Genomic DNA, 21,940 nt, shown 5'->3' with positions numbered 1-21,940 from the left:
CACTAGTGACTGCATTTTATTGGTGGAACGGAGTGAAACGTCACCAGTAAGACAGGCACTTTGAAGGTCTGTCTGACAGACCAAAACAAACAAAGCGTGCATTAACAGATCGATAAAAATTAGTAGCGAGTAGCGAGCTGAATGTAGATAAAAGTAGCGGAGTAAAAGTAGCGTTCCTTCTCTATAAATATACTTAAGTAAAAGTAAAAGTATGTTGCATTAAAACTACTCTTAGAAGTACAATTTATCCCAAAAGTTACTCAAGTAGATGTAACGGAGTAAATGTAGCGCGTTACTACCCACCTCTGGATCTAATCAATGAATTAAAGCACACAAAAAAGTGACGTCGTAAAAAAATATTTATTTATATTGTTATTTTAGAAATTACTACAAGCAGAAAATATCACAATAAACTATTGTTCATTTTTCGAAATGTTTTTATTTTTTTTTATAAATGGCTGTGATGATAATGTCAGTGAGGGATTTACAATCACTGCTACGTTGGAATTCTTATTAATATTGATACTGTTGTCGATATTATTAATTTTTGTTTGACTACTTTTGGATTGTTTTGTGTCATGTCTGTGTGTTGCTCTGTTGATTGCTATTCTGAATGTTGCTTGTATTATTGTGTATTATTTTGTTGAATTGATTAATAAAAAAAAGAATAAACTATGGATTAGGTTGGCCTAGTTACAATTATGTACATATCAAAGCATTTAAAAATGTATAATATTGACATCAAAGTGTACTTTATTGGTTTCAAAAAATGAAACAAAAGAAATATTGAATAGCTTGTAAACATCACATCATAGGATAAGAAGTATACCGTATTTTCCGCACTATAAGGCGCACCGGATTATTAGCCGCACCTTCAATGAATTACATATTTCATAACTTTGTCCACCAATAAGCCGCCCCGGATTATAAGCCGCGCCTACGCTGCGCTAAAGGGAATGTCAAAAAAACAGTCAGATAGTTCAGTCAAACTTTAATAATATATTGAAAACCAGCGTTCTAACAACTCTGTCCCAAAATGTACGCAAATGTGCAATCACAAACATAGTAAAATTCAAAATGGTGTAGAGCAATAGCAACATAATGTTGCTCGAACGTTAATGTCACAACACACAAAATAAACATAGCGCTCACCTTCTGAAGTTATTCTTCATTCGTAAATCCTTCGAATTCTTCGTCTTCGGTGTCCGAATTGAAAAGTTGCGCAAGCGTGGTATCCAAAATGGCCGGTTCCGTCTCGTCGAAGTCATCGGAGTCAGTGTCGCTGTTGTTCTGTGAATCCTGCCTTCCGGAAAGCTCGGACCACAGTTGTGACCGAAATATCTGCCCAGGCATTTACGATCCACTGGCAAATGTTGGCGTATGTCGTCCGGCGCTGTCTGCCCGTCTTAGTGAAGGTGTGTTCGCCTTCGGAGCTGTGTGAAAAAAGCCACCCGGCCTCTTCGCGTAAACTTCCCTTAACCACTCGCTCATCTTTTCTTCATCCATCCATCCCTTCGAGTTAGCTTTTATGATGACGCCGGCTGGAAAGGTCTCTTTTGGCAAGGTCTTCCTTTTGAATATCACCATGGGTGGAAGTTAGCATGGCAAGCTAGAACCACAGTGAAGGATGACTTCTCATTCCCTGTGGTGCGAATATTCACCGTACGTGCTCCCGTTCCACAGTGCGGTTCACAGGAATATCAGTTGCTGTGAAATACGGTAGTAATCCGTGTGCGGATGGAGAGATTGCGTCTTTTTATGAACCGGATCCTTGTCGCTTAGTAGGAGCCATTTTGTGGTCTTTACAGATGTAAACAGGAAATGAAACGTACGGTGATATCCGCGCGTTTTTTCTTCTTCTTCCGGGGGCGGGTGGTTGCTTACAGTAGAAGAAGAAGCGCTTCCTGTTCTATGGGGGCGGGTGCTTTCCTTGGCGGTTGCTTGCGTAGAAGAAGAAGCGCTTCCTGTTCTACCGGGAAAAAAGATGGCGGCTGTTTACCGAAGTTGCGAGATCGAAACTTTATGAAAATGAATCGTAATAAAGCGCACCGGGTTATAAGGCGCACTGTCAGCTTTTGAGAAAATGTGTGGTTTTTAGGTGCGCCTTATAGTGCGGAAAATACGGTAGTTAGAAAGTGGTAGAAACCGAACACTTTCTTAGTCTCTAAAATGTATCCACAGCAGCTGAACAAAACATAAAAAACTTAAGGATGCGTTAGTCTAATTCAGGAAGGTTAAGATCATGTCAATTAAAAAAGCTCCCACCACTTTTTCTTTTTCAACTTCAAGTTTTATTTAAAAGTCAGGATGCATGCTGAGATTGTATTTTCTTGCAACTCACATGAGTGGCCATGGGAGAAACCTTCAGTTCTTGTTTTATTGGAAAAGTCCGAAGCATCAAGGTTTGCGTGCAAATATGTAGAAATACGTAAACACCAAGGTGAGCTCCGTTTCTGGTGAGGACACCTGCATGGCGCCCAACAACCTGAGACACGAGACAGTTCAAGGTCATTATATGTTGTGCTGTGTTTGCATAACCCTGATAACTATCCTATCACTGTACAGTTGTCCATCGCCAAAACGCATTTCAAATATTTGCCTTCTCCGCATAAAAATGGCTAAATAAACTAGAAATATCAATACTAGAGTACCGTATTTTCCGCACCATTAGCCGCACCTAAAAACCACAAATTTACTCAAAAGCTGACAGTGCGGCTTTTAACCCGGTGCGCTTTATATATGGATTAATATTAAGATTCATTTTCATAAAGTTTCGATCTCGCAACTTAGGTAAACAGCCGCCATCTTTTTTCCCGGTAGAACAGGAAGCGCTTCTTCTTCTACGCAAGCAACCGCCAAGGTAAGCACCCGCCCCCATAGAACAGGAAGCGCTTCTTCTTCTACTGTAAGCAACCACCCGCCCCGGAAGAAGAAGAAGCGCGCGGATTTTCGTTTCATTTCCTTTGTGTGTTTACATCTGTAAAGACCAGACTACAAAATGGCTCCTACTAAGCGACACGCGTATAACGCAGAATTTAAACTTAAGGCAATAAGTCATGCCGAAGAACACGGAAATAGAGCAGCAGCAAGAGAATATAACATAAATGAATCAATGGTGCGTAGGTGGAGGAAGCAAGAAGATGACCTGCGCCAGGTAAAGAAGACAAAACAGAGTTTCCGAGGGAACAAAGCAAGATGGCAACTGTTGGAGGACGAACTCGAACAGTGGGTTGTTGAGCAGAGAGCAGCAAGCAGAAGTGTCAGCACCATCACTATTCGAATGAAGGCAACAGCGCTAGCAAGCGAACTTCACCTGGATGATTTTAAAGGTGGTGCTTCTTGGTGTTTCCGGTTCATGAAAAGACGCAATCTCTCCATCCGCACACGGACCACTATTTCACAGCAACTGCCTAACGACTTTAAAGAAAAGCTGGCTACTTTCCGTGCATATTGTAAAAACAAGATAGCTGAAAAAAAGATCCGGCCAGAGCACATTATCAACATGGACGAGGTTCCACTGACTTTTGATATTCCTGTGAACCGCACTGTTGATATAACGGGAGCACGTACGGTGAATATTCGCACCACAGGGAATGAGAAGTCGTCCTTCACTGTGGTTCTAGCTTGCCATGCTAATGGCCAGAAACTTCCTCCCATGGTGATATTCAAAAGGAAGACCTTGCCAAAAGAGACCTTTCCAGCCGGCGTCATCATAAAAGCTAACTCGAAGGGATGGATGGATGAAGAAAAGATGAGCGAGTGGTTAAGGGAAGTTTACGCGAAGAGGCCGGGTGGCTTTTTTCACACAGCTCCGTCCATGTTGATATACGACTCTATGCGCGCCCACATCACAGATGGTGTCAAAAAACAAGTGAAGCACACAAATACAACACTCGCCGTCATTCCGGGTGGATTAACCAAAGAACTCCAACCGCTGGATATTGGTGTCAACAGGGCATTCAAATCACGACTGCGAACGGCGTGGGAACAATGGATGACCGAAGGCGAACACACCTTCACTAAGACAGGCAGACAGCGCCGGACGACATACGCCAACATTTGCCAGTGGATCGTAAATGCCTGGGCAGATATTTCGGTCACAACTGTGGTCCGAGCTTTCCGGAAGGCAGGATTCACAGAACTACTGGACAACAACAGCGACACTGACTCCGATGACTTCGACGAGACGGAACCGGCCATTTTGGATCCCACGCTTGCCCAACTTTTCAATTCGGACACCGAAGACGAAGAATTCGAAGGATTTACGAATGAAGAATAACTTCAGAAAGTGAGCGCTATGTTTATTTTGTGTGTTGTGACATTAACGTTCGAGCAACATTATGTTGCTATTGCTCTACACTATTTTGAATTTTACTATGTTTGTGATTGCACATTTGTGTACATTTTGGGACAGAGTTGTTAGAACGCTGGTTTTCAATATATTATTAAAGTTTGACTGACCTATCTGACTGTTTTTTTGACATTCCCTTTAGCGCAGCGTAGGCGCGGCTTATAGTCCGGGGCGGCTTATTGGTGGACAAAGTTATGAAATATGCCATTCATTGAAGGTGCGGCTAATAATCCGGTGCGCCTTATAGTGCGGAAAATACGGTAGTATTGGCCATGAGCGGAGACCAAACCAATCAGAGAGCACTGTTCAGTATCATGGCCACTGATTGGCAGTTATTACCATATTGGAATAAAAGAGTATAAATGTGACGAAAAAAGGTTGCAAAAAAATTTGTTATGGCTCTTGCTATGAAAATAATTGATTTATAATTCATAATTTCCACTTCAGTTATTTTGACCATGTCCAGAAGCAGTGTTTGCAATAGAATTAGAGTATAATGGGGTTACTAACGGCAATATATTTTCAGGAACAAGTAAACTAATAAAATACTGTTCCCATCATTGCATCGCTGTTGCCTTTACTTAGAGTGTGAATTGGTGTAAACAACCTTGAATGTCTAAACAACCTCGCTCCAACATATCTCTCCGACCTCCTTACTGCCCCACCCGATCCCTAAGATCGGCCGATCAGCCGCTACTGACGGTCCCTGACACAAGGGTGAAGCTTAGAGGTGACAGAGCTTTCGCCGCTGCTGCTCCCAAGCTCTGGGACCTACCTCTGAGTGTTAGACAGGCACTCCTCTCTTCCTGTTTTTAAAAGCCTACTGAAATGTGATTTTCTTATTTAAACGGGGATAGCAGGTCCATTCTATGTGTCATACTTGATCATTTCGCGATATTGCCATATTTTTGCTGAAAGGATTTAGTAGAGAACATCGACGATAAAGTTCGCAACTTTTGGTCGCTGATAAAAAAGCCTTGCCTCTACCGGAAGTAGCAGACGATATGCGCGTGACGTCACAGGTTGTGGAGCTACTCACATCTGCACATTGTTTACAATCATGGCCACCAGCAGCGAGAGCGATTCAGACCGAGAAAGCAACGATTTCCCCATTAATTTGAGCGAGGATGAAAGATTTGTGGATGAGGAAAGTGAGAGTGAAGGACTAGAGGGCAGTGGGAGCGATTCAGATAGGGAAGATACTGTGAGAGGCGGGTGGGACATGATATTCAGCTGGGAATGACTAAAACAGTAAATAAACACAAGACATATATATACTCTATTAGCCACAACACAACCAGGCTTATATTTAATATGCCACAAATTAATCCCGCATAACAAACACCTCCCCCCTCCCGTCCATATAACTCGCCAATACAACTCAAACACCTGCACAACACACTCAATCCCACAGCCCAAAGTACCGTTCACCTCCCCAAAGTTCATACAGCACACATATTTCCCCAAAGTCCCCAAAGTTACGTACGTGACATGCACATAGCGGCACGCACGTACGGGCAAGCGATCAAATGTTTGGAAGCCGCAGCTGCATGCGTACTCACGGTACCGAGTCTACGCATCCAACTCAAAGTCCTCCTGGTTAGAGTCTCTGTTGTCCCAGTTCTCCACAGAACAATGGTAAAGCTTGACTGTCATCTTTCGGGAATGTAAACAATGAAACACCGGCTGTGTTTGTGTTGCTGCAGCCGCCCGCAATCCACCGCTTCCCACCTACAGCTTTCTTCTTTGCTGTCTCCATTGTTCATTGAACAAATTGCAAAAGATTCACCAACACAGATGTCCGGAATACTGTGGAATTTCGCGATGAAAACCGACGACTTAATATCTGGCCACCATGCTGTCCCAAAATGTCCTCTACAATCCGTGACGTCACGTGCCGGCGTCATCATTCCGAGACGTTTTCAGCAGGATATTTCGCGCTCTGTTTGTGTTGTATTTGTGTCTGCTCGGTTCTCGTTTTATCTTTCAACATGCCCATTGTACAGCACTTTGGCTACCCCCTGTGGTAAATTTTAAATGTGCTTTATAAATAAAGTTGATTTGATTTGATTTGGTTTGTTGCTACAGTCTGTTTGAATGAAACGCAAGGTGTCACGTTCCGGCCACACATCAGCTGCATGCAGAGAGAAAGGGTAGGGATGATGACTCCGTTGTAAAAGCGCTGATGATGATTGGCTGGTTGCACGGATAATGCCCTGCTCACGCTGTCTCACTGTACGCTTTTGACTGACACGCAACAAGACCGCGATAACTGTGAGAAGTAAGTAAGAGCCAGGGAATCTCAAAGGTAGCGTTCTCAAACTGCAAGTACTTTTTCGCTATGTCACATGCACGCTATGTCCAAAAAAACAACATTTAACCATGTCTGCCTCAAGCAACTCAGATCTCACCTCACATCAACACATGCTCAAATGCAGTCATTTTTTAAAAATCAGATTCATCACATTTTGGAATTTGGATTCATCCTGTTTAATCACAGGTGATTACTCACTTGCATAGTTAAAATCAGCTTAAGAAAATACCCCGATAATTGTACACACATGCGATTTTAGAATGTCATCCAGGAACGTTTTTAAATGTTTTACTTAATTTAGCAGATTTATCTAAAGTTCTTTAAAGGGGAACATTATCACAATTTCAAAAGGGTTAAAACCATTAAAAATCAGTTCCCAGTGGCTTATCTTATTTTTCAAAGTTTTTTTCAAAATTTTACCCATCACGCAATATCCCTAAAAAAAGCTTCAAAGTGCCTGATTTTAACCATCGTTATATACACCCGTCCATTTTCCTGTGACGTCACACAGTGATGCCAACACAAACAAACATGGCGCATAGAACAGCAAACGAAATTGAAGAAGAAACTGAAGCTATTGAGCCATATCGGTTTGAACCGTATGCAAGCGAAACCGACGAAAACGACACGACAGCCAGCGACACGGGAGAAAGCGAGGACGAATTCGGCGATCGCCTTCTAACCAACGATTGGTATGTGTTTGTTTGGCATTAAAGGAAACTAACGACTATGAACTAGGTTTACAGCATATGAAATACATTTGGCAACAACATGCACTTTGAGAGTGCAGACAGCCCAATTTTCATCAATTAATATATTCTGTAGACATACCCTCATCCGCGCTCTTTTCCTGAAAGCTGATCTGTCCAGTTTTGGAGTTGATGTCAGCAGGCCAGGGAAGCTAGGGTCGATATTCTTCTCTTGATCATCTCCGGTGGCATAAGGGACGGTGTGAGCCAAGACATCCAGGGGGTTTAGCTCGCTCGTCTGCGGGAACAAACTGTCGCCATTGCTTGCCGTGCTACCGAGGTCCTTTGTCCCTGAATTGCTCACACACTCCGGCAGATTCAATGGGGGTCTGGCGGCAGATTTCTTTGACTTTATCGTTGGAAATGCATCTGCTTTGAGTGTCGCAGGATATCCACACATTCTTGCCATCTCTGTCGTAGCATAGCTTTCGTCGGTAAAGTGTGCGGAACAAACGTCCAATTTCTTGCCACTTTCGTATCTTTGGGCCACTGGTGCAACTTGAATCTGTCCCTGTTCGTGTTGTTACACCCTCCGACAACACACCGACGAGGCATGATGTCTCCAAGGTACGGAAAACAGTCGAAAAAACGGAAAATAACAGAGCTGATTTGACTCGGTGTTTGAGAAAATGGCGGATTGCTTCCCGATGTGACGTCACATTGTGACGTCATCGCTCCGAGAGCGAATAATAGAAATGCGTTTAATTCGCCAAAATTCACCCATTAAGAGTTCGGAAATCGGTTAAAAAAATATATGGTCTTTTTTTCTGCAACATCAAGGTATATATTGACGCTTACATAGGTCTGGTGATAATGTTCCCCTTTAAGGCTTTATTATAGTATAGAGGTGCAGAGAATTGCACTACTTAAAGGCCAAATGTTCCTTGGTGTCACGCCGAGGTCGCATTTTACTGCGTGGATCGTTCTCCCAAGATGCAGACGGAACTCCGGAGGCAAGGTGTAGGTAAGACAATGATTTATTTTCCATAAATCAGACAGGATGCAGACAAAAATACACTGCTGGACTCTAGAAAGAGGTTCCGCAGCCTCCGTAGCAGAACCTCCAGGTTGTGTAACAGCTTCTTCCCTCAGGCCGTAAGACTCTTGAACGCATCAAAATAATCCCCTTAATTCCTCCCAAAAAATGGATTAACTCGCTGGAATATAAAGACAATATAACATACATCCATAAACGTGGATGCATATGCAAAAGTGCAATATATTTATCTGTACAGTAACCTATTTATTTATATCTGCACCTTATTGCTCTTTTATCCTGCACTACAACGAGCCAATGCAATTAAATTTTGTTCTTATCTGTACTGTAAAGTTCAAATTTGAATGACAATAAAAGGAAGTCTAAGTCTAAGTCTGAAAGAGACGCTTGCCGATTGCACGGGGAGCTAAGACAAAACTTAGCACAGTAAGCAAGAAAGGTACACGACATAACTGTTGCATAGAGCAAATAAGACAGCCAGACTGTGGTGAAAAACAGGAATACGTAGCTCTCTGATTAGTGCCCAGGAGCAGGTGAGCATCCCGACCACTAATCAGAGGCAGGTGAAACTAATCAGCACCCATGGTAACCAAAACACACCGACCCAGGGGTGCTGAAACAGAAGTAAGGTAGTCAAAAACTAAACAAAACATATTTTGTTGTCTTTTTACCAAAGTTTAAATTTTTGAATACCGAATTGGGTTTTGTACTTTCAATATTTAATGTTGTTACTTTCCGTAATATTTATTTATTATACATTTTAATGTATTTGCATATCGTATGGCACACTGCACTCTACTGAGTTCAGATAAATGCAACATTTTCTAAAATACTGTATATAGTGTTTTTTATTCTTCAATCAATAAACATAAACATTTTTGACGTTATAAGATGTTATCGAACGTAATAGATAATAATAATACAACAAGAATAGATAATATACAACGAAATGAAAAATAACGTCACAGTTACTTTGCTGAGTAACTAGTTACTCTTACAATGAGGTAACTGAGTGATTATTTTTTGAGGCGCAGTAATTTGTAACTGTCACTAATTACTTTTTTTAAGGTAAGATGACCAACACTGTGCGGAACCATCAATAAATGAGGCCAACTGCATTAGTATCTGCATTAATATCAAGAATAACTATTCATCCATCTTTTTCTGCTTATCCAAATTCAGGTTACGGGGGCAGAAACCTAAGCAGAGAAGCCAAGACTTCCCTCCCCCCAGCTACTTTTTCCAGCTCATCACGAGGGACTCTGAGGCGTTTCCAGGCCAGCTGGGAGACAACTTGTTCTAGGTTTTCCCTGTGGCCTCCTACCAGTCAGAAACAGGGAGGCGTTCGGGAGGCATTCTGGGCACACCTCATCTGGCTCTTCTCCAAGTGGAAAAGCAGCGGCTTTACTCTGAGCTCCTCCCGAATGACAGAGCTTCTCACCCTATCTCTAAGGGGGGAAACTCATTTCAGCCGCTTGTACCCGTGATCTTGTCCTTTTGGTCATAACCCGAAGCTCATGACCATAGGAGAGGATAGGAACGTAGACCGACCGGTAAATGGAGATCTTTGCCTTCCGGCTCAGCTCCTTCTTCACCACGACGGATCAATACAAGGGCCGCATCACTGCAGACGCTGCACCGATCCGCCTGTTGATCTCACAATCCACTCTTACCTCACTTGTGAACAAGACCCCGGGGTACTTGAACTCCTCCAATCGGGGCAGGAATTCATCCCCAACCTTTTCCAGTTGAGAATCATGGACTCGGATTTGAAAGTGCTGATTTCCATCTTAGTTGTTTCACACTCAACTGCGAACCGATCCAGTGAGAGCTGGAGATCCTGGCCAGATGAAGCCAGCCACACCACAACATCTGCAAAAAAGCAGACACCTAATTCTGCAGCAACAAAACTGGATCCCCTCAACTCCCTGACTGCGCCTAGAAATTCTGTCCATCAAAGTTGTGACAAAGGGCAGCCTTGGCGGAGTCCAACCCTCAATGAAAACCGGTCCGACTTACTGCCGGCAATGCGGACCAAACTCTGACACTTATCATACAGTGAGCAGATTGCTACAATCAGCAGTCCGATACCCCATACTCTCTGAGCAATCTCCACAGGACTTCCCGAGGGACACGGTCGAATGCCTTCTCCAAGTCCCTAGAATGAGCATCTAGAATGACTGTTGTGAAATGACAACAACAAAGCTACTAGTGCAATCAGACTTCAGCACTGTACTGTGGAGCCAACCACAGAAGAGTGCTGACCTACAATTAAATTGTTGCTAATAACTAATGCCATCGTTTTTATCTTGTGTCATCAGTTTTTATCCTATTGTATCACTCCATTCTTTTTTTTCACCGTCTCTTCAGTAGAAAAATACATGGCATCAGTGCCTTAAAGTTTTCATGAGTTACACCATAAACGGCAGTATACCAGCAAAGACGTGTTAAGTGTTCAGGAGGGGGAGAGGTTCAATGTTCAGCTGCTGGTTAGCTGAGGTGAAACAGTAGGAGCGTGTTAATGTCTCACTTGTTTCTGATATCATCAGAAAGAAGTTTGGCCTCTGCGGCGTCCTGCTGCTTCAGTTTCCGGTAGCTGGTGAAAGTCTCGACCATGCCCATGTAACTGTTAACCGTCACCGTCCTTTTAACTCTTAGACAGCCATTCCTGGATTGAAAAATAGTTTAGCTGCTAAGATATTGCGGTTTGGAATCACTCAGCTGAGACACTCACCACTCTTTGTCCGTATAGGAGCAGGATTCAAACATTTCTAAGTAGCTCTTTAAAGAGCAGAAGTCCAGACAAGGGTTTCTGAAGGGTCGCAACACTGCATAGAACTAATCATAAACAATAATTAGGGGCACAAAACATGAAGGTGAAAGCTATTTCAACAATGAACCACTGACGCGTCCTCGGAATTGTTACACTGCTACAGTTATACTACAGAAAATACTACAATATTAGTACAGTACAATGACCACATTACTGCAGACACCCAGCGGATTATCATAATCATGATGCATTGAAGAATCAATCATTTTTCCCGCCCTTACTTCTGAGGTCCACCGCTGCTCACAATTTAAGACAATTCAAAAATCACCTCTTCGCAGATGTTGTTAAGCGCACTTGTGGCATCGCCATATTCCAGCTCCAAGTCCATCGTGTAGCTTAGGAGGGCCAGGCAGCCACCAGGCTTCAGCACACGGTCCACCTCCTTCAGAAAGCGCGGGCGGTCGAACCAGTGGGCCGCCGTCATGGCCGCCAAGAGGTCAACCTGGTTTGACTCGAACGGTAGTTCCTCTGCTGGACACTGCCTACAGAAGTGTGGAGAGAGGTTAGAAAGTTTGACAGAGAGCCTCTTAAAAATGTATTTAACTCGGTATGCTTTTCATTTTGTTGGGTTTTCAATGACAGTTTTTGTTAGAATTGTACCCTGGTTTTCGCAGTCGCTTAGGTTATCATCCGTATCCCTTCTTCCCGTTCCTTGGAAAACAAATGTATGTCAATCTCGAGCTATTAGCTACTCCTAGCGAGTATGACCACATGTTTTGGTCGGATCTTACAGGGTTCATTGTGACATTTTCTTGGTAAAACGGGGATGTTGGTTCCCACAGCACCAATTCGCTGGCTGGCAGCTCCTGATGCCTTTGGCAGTGTCCTGCTAGTCTCATTCTCCTTACAGCAATCTTCTCGCTCACCCTTGGTATTCCCTTGTAGAGGATTCTGTTGGTTACGTACTCTTGTTGATGTTAAGCACTGCTGTAGTAGCATCCATCCAGAGACTTCTCCAGGATTGGCTTCAGGGTCCAGCATTCTCTGCCATAGAGGAGAACTGACTCAACTCTCGCATAGAAGAAGCTGAGTTTGATTTGGCTGGGGGAGGTTGGAGTTCCATACACTGGTCATGCCGTTCAGGGCCCTCCATGCAAGTGCCTTCCTCACTTTTAGTCCCTTTTACAGAGAGTAAAAGGGACAGAGAAAAAGAAGGATTTCCTCCAAATTCTTCAGGACAACCTAAAGTCATCAGCCCGGAGGTTGGGTCTTGGGCGCAGTTGGGTGTTCCAACAGGACAATGACCCCAAACACACGTCAAAAGTGGTAAAGGAATGGCTAAATCAAGCTAAAATTAAGGTTTTAGAATGGCCTCCCCAAAGTCCTGATTTAAAGGAGAACATTATCACCAGACCTATGTAAGCGTCAATATATACCTTGATGTTGCAGAAAAAAGACCATATATTTTTTTAACCGATTTCCGAACTCTAAATGGGTGAATTTTGGCGAATTAAACGCCTTTCTATTATTCGCTCTCGGAGCGATGACGTCACATTGTGACGTCAAGCAATCCGCCATTTTCTCAAACACATTACAAACACCGAGTCAAATCAGCTCTGTTTTTTTCCGTTTTTTCGACTGTTTTCCGTACCTTGTGTAACAACACGAACAGGGACGGATTCAAGTTGCACCAGTGGCCCAAAGATGCGAAAAAGGCAAGAAATTGGACGTTTGTTCCGCACACTTTACCGACGAAAGCTATGCTACGACAGAGATGGCAAGAATGTGTGGATATCCTGCGACACTCAAAGCAGATGCATTTCCAACTGGACTGGACAGATCACCTTTCAGGAAAAGAGAGCGGATGAGGGTATGTCTACAGAATATATTAATTGATGAAAACTGGGCTGTCTCCACTCTCACAGTGCATGTTGTTGCCAAATGTATTTCATATGCTATAAACCTAGTTCATAGTTGTTAGTTTCCTTTAATGCCAAACAAACACATACCAATCGTTGGTTAGAAGGCGATCGCCGAATTCGTCCTCGCTTTCTCCCGTGTCGCTGGCTGTCGTGTCGTTTTCGTCGTTTTCGCTTGCATGCGGTTCAAACCGATATGGCTCAATAGCTTCAGTTTCTTCTTCAATTTCGTTTTCGTTACCTGCCTCCACACTACAACCATCCGTTTCAATACATGCGTAATCTGTTGAATCGCTTAAGCCGCTGAAATCTGAGTCTGAATCCGAGCTAATGTCGCTATACCTTGCTGTTCTATGCGCCATGTTTGTTCGTATTGGCATCACTACTGTGACGTCACAGGAAAATGGACGGGTGTATATAACGATGGTTAAAATCAGGCACTTTGAAGCTTTTTTTAGGGATATTGCGTGATGGGTAAAATTTTGAAAAAAATTCGAAAAATAAAATAAGCCACTGGGAACTGATTTTTAATGGTTTTAACCCTTCTGGAATTGTGATAATGTTCCCCTTTAAACGTGTGGACAATGCTGAAGAAACAAGTCTATGTCATAAAACCAACAAATTTAGCTGAAATGCACCAATTTTGTCAAGAGGAGTGGTCAAAAATTCAACCAGAAGCTTGTGGATGGCTACCAAAAGTGCCTTATTGCAGTGAAACTTGCCAAGGGACATGTAACCAAATATTAACATTGCTGTATGTATACTTTTGACCCAGCAGATTTGGTCACATTTTCAGTAGACCCATAATGAATTCATAAAAGAACCAAACTTCATGAATGTTTTTTTGTGACCAACAAGTATGTGCTCCAATAACTATATCACAAAGTGATAGAGTTATTACATCACAAGTGTATGTAAACTTTTGACCGCGACTGAGGTTGTTTTCATAGAACTAGTTGTTATTTTTTTTGTGACATCTGGCAACATCGAGATACAAAATCAGTTGTAAAATCCTGTTCAAATAAAGGTTTCACTGCCATGCCGAGGTCTTCTTTAATCCAAAGCTACATGTACAAGTTGAACTCCAAGTGACCGAAAATGTCGATAAACTGCATTCCACTTGGACCAGTCCTATTTATGTCTCACCTGTACGTCACATTTGGGCGCACACTATTAGCCTGAGCCATGTGCAGCTGGGCAGGACTAATGTCTGTCCCAACAACCTGGTCAAAGAAGGGGGCCAAGTGTACGGTCCCCTGACCGCAACCGCATCCAACATCCACTGCAAGGTTGAACTTCTTTTCCACCTGAAAAAAATAATATATGAAAAATGTATTTTTTTTGCTTTTAATGTAACTTGTGCATCCAAAGCACACAAGCTGAATTTGAATAGATCATCCGATTGGGTGTTCACATTCACAAACATACCTTTGGTTTCATGAAGTCCATAATCTTATTAATAATTTCCTCAGGTGTCACTCTGTACTGCAGGTAAGCAGCAGCATGGTTGCTTTCTTCAAACAATCTCACCGCCATGATTCCTCAGAATGAACTAGATGAGCTTGTTGCTCCACATTGGCTTGTTTACCAAAAACATTAACATAAGGGGAGGGTTGTCGGTACGGTTATTTGCATGTGTGTTTGTATTGAATGAACACTAGATGTCACTATAAGAACATGTATGTCAGAGTTGTGTAAAGAGAGTATGGCCAAATGGGTTCCAGGCAATCTCCTCAATGATCGGTCGAAAGGCACTTACATGACTACAGGGCGCCATGACTGCTACCAACTTTGATCTGGTGCTATGTTTTTGCATTGCTTCCTTGTTGGTTTTTTTGACATGTATGCATTTGCAGAAGTTGTCATGTCTGTGTAATCATGTTTTGTCTTAGTCATGTTTTGTTTAGTTATTGGACTTTTTAGTTTCTGGCTTTTCACTCCCTTGTCTTGTTTCCATGATTACCCATTAGTTTCACCTGTTCCACGTTTGGACTCATTGTGCACTCTTGTTTGTCACCATAGCAACCCATTAGTTTTCACCTGTCACGTCACGCACCTGTTTCACGTTTTGAGTCACGCACCTGTTTTCGTTAATCATGTCTGTAGTATTTAAGTTCATTGTTTTTCAGTTTGTCTTTCTGGTGACAGCCCCACATTTATGCTCTGCACATTTCTGACTCTTTTTTCATGTCCGTCGTTCACGCTGCTCCTTTTTGTCCATGCCAAGTCAATCAATCAATCAATCTTTATTTATATAGCCCTAAATCACAAGTGTCTCAAAGGGCTGCACAAGCCACAACGACATCCTCGGTACAAAGCCCACATACGGGCAAGGAAAAACTCACCCCAGTGGGACGTCGATGTGAATGACTATGAGAAACCTTGGAGAGGACCGCATATGTGGGTAACCCCCCCCCTCTAGGGGAGACCGAAAGCAATGGATGTCGAGTGGGTCTGACATAATATTGTGAGAGTCCAGTCCATAGTGGATCCAACATAATAGTAAGAGTCCAGTCCATAGTGGGGCCAGCAGGACACCATCCCGAGCGGAGACGGGTCAGCAGCGCAGAGATGTTCCCAGCCGATGCACAGGCGAGCGGTCCACCCCGGGTCCCGACTCTGGACAGCCAGCACTTCATCCATGGCCACCGGACCTGTGCCCCCCCCCCCCCCCCCCCCTCAAGGAAAAGGAAAAGGGGAGCAGAGGAGAAAAGAAAAGAAACGGCAGATCAACTGGTCTAACAGGGGGGCTATTTAAAGGCTAGAGTATACAAATGAGTTTTAAGATGGGACTTAAATGCTTCTACTTAAATGCTTCTACTGAGGTAGCATCTCTAAAGTAAGTTTTGTTTATTATTGCCACAGTTAGTGTTTTTTGTTGTTCATAGTTTTTTTGCCTTTGTGCAAGTGTTTGGTTTCATAGTTTGTTCTCCGCCATTGTGCGCGCCTTTTGTTTACTTCCTTGTTTTGTATTTATAGTGTTTAAATAAAAATGTACATTCATTCCCGTCTCGCCCGAGCCAACTTTCCGTTGCCTTCGAGAAAAACTAAACCCCAGGACCAAGTCATGACAGAAGTAAGGAATGATCGAGTGAGTGAAGGTTCACCGATTACAGCGTCTAATGTGAGGTAAACACACAACATAGCGCCTGTGTTTTGTTCAGGACTGAACACACAGAAACTAATACAAATAATAACAGAAACAATAATCAAATTAAGGAGATGGTTTGACAAAAACACTATCTTTGAATCTCAGTCAAGCTAAAATAATGCTATTTGGTAACAGCAGAATTTCTAGGCACAGTCAAGGCGTTGAGGGGATCTGGTTTGGTGACTCCAGGATTAGGTCTCAGCTCTTTGCAGATGATGTGGTCCTGATGGCTTCATCTGGCCAGGATCTTCAGCTCTCACTGGATCGGTTTTCAGCTGAGGGTGAAGCGACTGGGATGGGAATCAGCACCTCCAAGTCAGAGTCCATGGTTCTCGCCCTGAAAAGGGTGGAGTGCCATCTCTGAGTTGAGGAGGAGATCTTGCCCCAAGTGGAGGAGTTCAAGTACCTCGGAGTCTTGTTCACGAGTGAGGGAGGAGTAGATCTTGAGATTGACAGGCGGATCCGTGCAGCGGCTTCAGTAATGCGGACGCTGTATCGATCCGTTGTGGTGAAGAAGGAGCTGAGCCGGAAGGCAAAGCTCTCAATTTACCGGTCGATCTACGTTCCCATCCTCACCTATGGTCATGAGCTTTGGGTCATGACCGAAAGCACAAGATCACGGGTACAGGCGGCCAAAATGAGTTTCCTCCGCCGGATGGCGGGGCTCTCCCTTAGAGAAAGGGTGAGAAACTCTGTGATCCGGGAGGAGCTCAAAGTAAAACCGCTGCTCCTCCACATCGAGTCAGATAATGTGGTTCGGGCATCTGGTCAGGATGCCACCCGAACGCCTCTCTAGGGAGGTGTTTAGAGCACTTCCGACCGGTAGGAGGCCACGGGGAAGACCCAGGACACGTTGGGAAGACTATGTCTCCCGGCTGGCCTGGGAACACCTCGGGATCTCCCGGGAGGAGCTGGACGAAGTGGCTGGGAAGAGGGAAGTCTGGGCTTCTCTGCTTAGGCTGCTGCCCCCACGACCTGACCTCAGATAAGCGGAAAAAGATGGATGCCTGGATGAATGGTAACAGCAGAAGAGAAAGTCAAACACAAATACAAATAGCCGGACACTGAAAAAGTTAAGAAAACACATTTTGGTTTTAAAAATAGATGATGAAATGAACTGGAAATCACGTTAAAAATATACAACATAAAATGGCAAGAAATATGTCACTAATGAATAAAGCAAAATATGTTCTGGACCACAAATCACCCCATATTCTCTACTCCTCGCCATTGTTACCATAACTGAGTAATTGTGCAGGAATAGACTGGAAAAACTACAACAGTCCACTTTTTGACTTAGCATGTTACAAAAGAGAAAGGTCAGTTAGAATAATACATAATGAGTGATACATACAGTGATTACAAATCAGAGGTGGGTAGCAACGCTCTACATTTACTCCGTTACATCTACTTGAGTAACTTTTGGGATAAATTGTACTTCTAAGAGTAGTTTTAATGCAACATACTTTTACTTTTACTTGAGTATATTTATAGAGAAGAAACGCTACTTTTACTCCGCTACTTTTATCTACATTCAGCTTGCTACTCGCTACTAATTTGTATCGATCTGTTAATGCACGCTTTGTTTGTTTTGGTCTGTCAGACAGACCTTCATAGTGCCTGCGTTTCAACAAATACAGTCACTGGTGACGTTCACTCCGTTCCACCAATCAGATGCAGTCACTGGTGACGTTGGACCAATCAAACAGAGCCAGGCGGTCACATGACCTGACTTAAACAAGTTGAAAAACTTATTGGGGTGTTACCATTCAGTGGTCATTTGTACGGAATATGTACTGTACTGTGCAATCTACTAATAAAAGTTCCAATCAATCAAACAAAAGTGTGAAGGAAAAAAGACCCTTTTCCATTTCAACCGTACATCCCGTCAAAAGCCTAAAGACCGACTGCACAGTTCCTGTCTTCACAATAAAAGTGCCGCTCCATCGCGCCTGCGCTTTCAAAATAAGAGTCTCCGAAAGCCAGCGCAAACAAGCTAGCAAGCTACGGAGTTTGCCGCCAATGTATTTCTTGTAAAGTGTATAAAAACGAATATGGAAGCTGGACAAATAAGATGCCAAAAACCAACCACTTTCATGTGGTATTAAACAGAAAGGAGGAACTTTTTTTCTCCTCTATTTGAAAACGTGGACGTTATCATCACTACTGTCTGATTACAATCAATGCAAGTCATTAGAATCAGGTAATACACCAACTTATATTCTTGTCTTCATGAAAGAAAGGAATCCATATGTGTTGAACATGCATGTATATTCATTAAAACACCTTTAACATGTAAACAAAAACGGCAAAATAAATAAATATAAATTATATACTGTATATATCAATGTATGTATATATACATATATATATATATATATGTGTGTATATATATATATATATATATATATATATATATATATATGTGTGTGTGTGTGTTTTTATATATATATATATATATATATATATATATATATATATATATATATATATATATATATATATGTTTGTGTGTATATATGTATATATATGATATGTGTGTGTATGTTACTCATCAGTTACTCAGTACTTGAGTAGTTTTTTTCACAACATACTTTTTACTTTTACTCAAGTAAATATTTGGGTGACTACTCCTTACTTTTACTTGAGTAATAAATCTCTAAAGTAACAGTACTCTTACTTGAGTACAATTTCTGGCTACTCTACCCACCTCTGTTACAAATACATAGGAGGCAGTCACTACAATTTCTCCGTAATTGTTGGTCCAAAGCTAAACATTTTGGCAAAATTAGTTAATTTTTTGGTCGTTCTGTGTATTTCTTTTTATTTTATTGCACCGTCGGCTACGAGTTAGAGAAATTATTGTAATTTTTATTCTTATAGCCCAGGGGTCGGCAACCTTTACCAGTCAAAGAGCCATTTTGACCATTTTCACAAATTAAAGAAAACAATGGGAGCCGCAAACAATTTTTGAAATTTTAAATGAAATAACACTGCATACGAAGTTTTTTTTTTTGCTTTGTGCTATGTATAACCAGGGGTCTCAGACACGCTACCCACACCTTTATGTGGAATTTGAAAGCTGGTGCGGCACGCAGGTTTTTATTGATTGGCGCTTGCCGTGATGGTGCAGCATATAGCACCCACTACAGTCAGCGTGCCTGATCAGCCACACCTTGTATGGGGCTTCCGCTTTGCTCACGTAGGTAACAGCAAGACAACCACACAGCTCACACTGACGGTGGCAGTATAAAAAAAAAAACTTTAACACTCTCACTAATAATGCGCCACACTGTGAACCCACACCAAACAAGAATGACAAACAAATGTCTGCACCGTAACACAACATAAACACAACAGGACAAATACCCAGAATCCCATGCAGCCCTAACTCTTCCGGGATACATTATACACCCCCCGCTTCCAAACCCCGCCCACCTCAACCGACGCACAGAGAGGGGGGAGGGGGGGGGGGGGGGGGGGTTGATGTGTGAGGGACCAGGGTTGGGGTGGGGGCGGGGTTTGGTGGTAGCAGGGGTGTATAATGTAGCCCGGAAGAGTCAGGGCTGCATGGGATTCTGGGTGTTTGTTCTGTTGTGTTTATGTTGTGTTAAGGTGCAGATGTTCTCCCGAAATGTGTTTGTCATTCTTGTTTGGTTTTGGTTCAAAGTGTGGCGCATTATTAGTAAGAGAGTTAAAGTTGTTTTATAAGACCACCGTCAGTGTAACCTGTGTGGCTGTTGACCAAGTATGCCTTGCTGTCACGTACATGTGTAAGCAAAAGATGTATATTGTATAACAAGTGTTGGGCTGGCACTCTGTTAATACAGACTGTAGAGGGCGCCAAATGTTGTACCATCATGGCACGCCCTTATTATGGCCGTAAGGGTGAAAATCGGTGAATATTAATCCCGGGAGTTTTCTGCGAGAGGCACTGAAATCCGGAAGTCTCACGGGAAAATTGGGGGGTTCAGCAAGTAAGCTGCTGAGCCGCATCAGAGTGATCAAAGAGCCGCATGCGGCTCGCCGACCCCTGTTATAGCCAGACCTATGTGGTGATATCGTACTTCATACTTTTCCAAAGCACTCTCCTTGGACTCAGAGACCAACACCGTAAAAATGCCAAACAGTTGGCCCAGGTACTCAAGAATCTAACGATTCAAAAACACCCGTACACCCATGACCGTCACCATCCACCCTGTCCATAACCACCTCAAACAGGACAAAGCGCCACACAAACGGACCGCGCTCACCGCTGAAGACATCACAAGGCTGTTGGAATTTGTCTCCACTTCAACTTATTTCCAGTACCGGGGTACAATCTACAAGCAGAAGGAGGAGTTCGCTATAGCGGAGCCGTTGTCAGCCATAATGAGTGGCTTCTTCATGGAAAACACCAGCACACTGCGGCCTCTCCTTAAGGAAAATGTATGTGGATGACGCCTTGTAAACAATAAAAATAGGACATAAAGAAGAACTCACAGACCACCTCAATACACTGGACGACACAAACAATATACAATTCACCCACGAAGAAAAAAAGGACGACACAATAAACCTTCTGGACCTGGACATAAAACATTTGGAGGATGGCAGTATAAAAATTCTAATATATCAAAAATACACACACACACAGATCAATACCTCCTTTGGACATCAGAACATCCCATAAATCACAAACTCTCAGTCGTAAGAACACTTTTTGAACACACCAATCTCATCACCAAAGGACAAGACAGAAGGAAGAAATTACAGTTGGTACAAAATGCGGCTGCTAGACTTTTGACAAGAACAAGAAAGTTTGATCATATTACGCCTATACTGGCTCACCTGCACTGGCTTCCTGTGCACTTAAGAAGTGACTTTAAGGTTTTACTACTTACGTATAAAATACTACACGGTCTAGCTCCGTCCTATCTTGTCGATTGCATTGTACCATATGTCCCGGCAAGAAATCTGCGTTCAAAGAACTCCGGCTTATTAGTGATTCCCAGAGCCCAAAAAAAGTCTGCGGGCTATAGAGCGTTTTCTATTCGGGCTCCAGTACTATGGAATGCCCTCCCGGTAACAATTAGAGATGCTACCTCAGTAGAAGCATTTAAGTCCCATCTTAAAACTCATTTGTATACTCTAGCCTTTAAATAGCCCCCCTGTTAGACCAGTTGATCTGCCGTTTCTTTTCTTTTCTCCTCTGCTCCCCTTTTCCTTGAGGGAGGGGGCACAGGTCCGGTGGCCATGGATGAAGTGCTGGCTGTCCAGAGTCGGGACCCGGGGTGGACCGCTCGCCTGTGCATCGGCTGGGAACATCTCTGCGCTGCTGACCCGTCTCCGCTCGGGATGGTGTCCTGCTGGCCCCACTATGGACTGGACTCTTACTATTATGTTGGATCCACTATGGACTGGACTCTCACAATATTATGTCAGACCCACTCGACATCCATTGCTTTCGGTCTCCCCTAAAGGGGGGGGGGGGTTACCCACATATGCAGTCCTCTCCAAGGTTTCTCATAGTCATTCACATCGACGTCCCACTGGGGTGAGTTTTTCCTTGCCCGTATGTGGGCTTTGTACCGAGGATGTCGTTGTGGCTTGTGCAGCCCTTTGAGACACTTGTGATTTAGGGCTATATAAATAAAGATTGATTGATTGATTGGCAACACTAAATTGGCCCTAGTGTGTGAATGCG

The 21,940-nt window shown here is 43.1% G+C and overlaps 1 protein-coding gene across 1 annotated transcript; it reads right to left on the bottom strand.

The window, feature by feature from the left end:
* Positions 1 to 2,268: 2,268 nt before the first annotated feature.
* On the bottom strand, positions 2,269 to 14,639 carry LOC133622498 (putative methyltransferase DDB_G0268948). The gene is made up of 6 exons (XM_061985307.1): positions 14,532 to 14,639; positions 14,250 to 14,410; positions 11,513 to 11,726; positions 11,146 to 11,249; positions 10,942 to 11,079; positions 2,269 to 2,485 (listed from the first exon to the last, which is right to left on the bottom strand). The coding sequence occupies exons 1-6, from the start codon at positions 14,637 to 14,639 to the stop codon at positions 2,398 to 2,400; spliced, it is 813 nt and encodes a 270-aa protein (XP_061841291.1). The 3' UTR covers positions 2,269 to 2,397.
* Between the last annotated feature and the right edge of the window lie 7,301 nt (positions 14,640 to 21,940).

Source organism: Nerophis lumbriciformis, linkage group LG23 (assembly GCF_033978685.3).
Source record: "Nerophis lumbriciformis linkage group LG23, RoL_Nlum_v2.1, whole genome shotgun sequence".
Taxonomy (NCBI): Eukaryota; Metazoa; Chordata; class Actinopteri; order Syngnathiformes; family Syngnathidae; genus Nerophis; species Nerophis lumbriciformis.
This window is presented reverse-complemented; position numbering and strand designations above follow the sequence as displayed.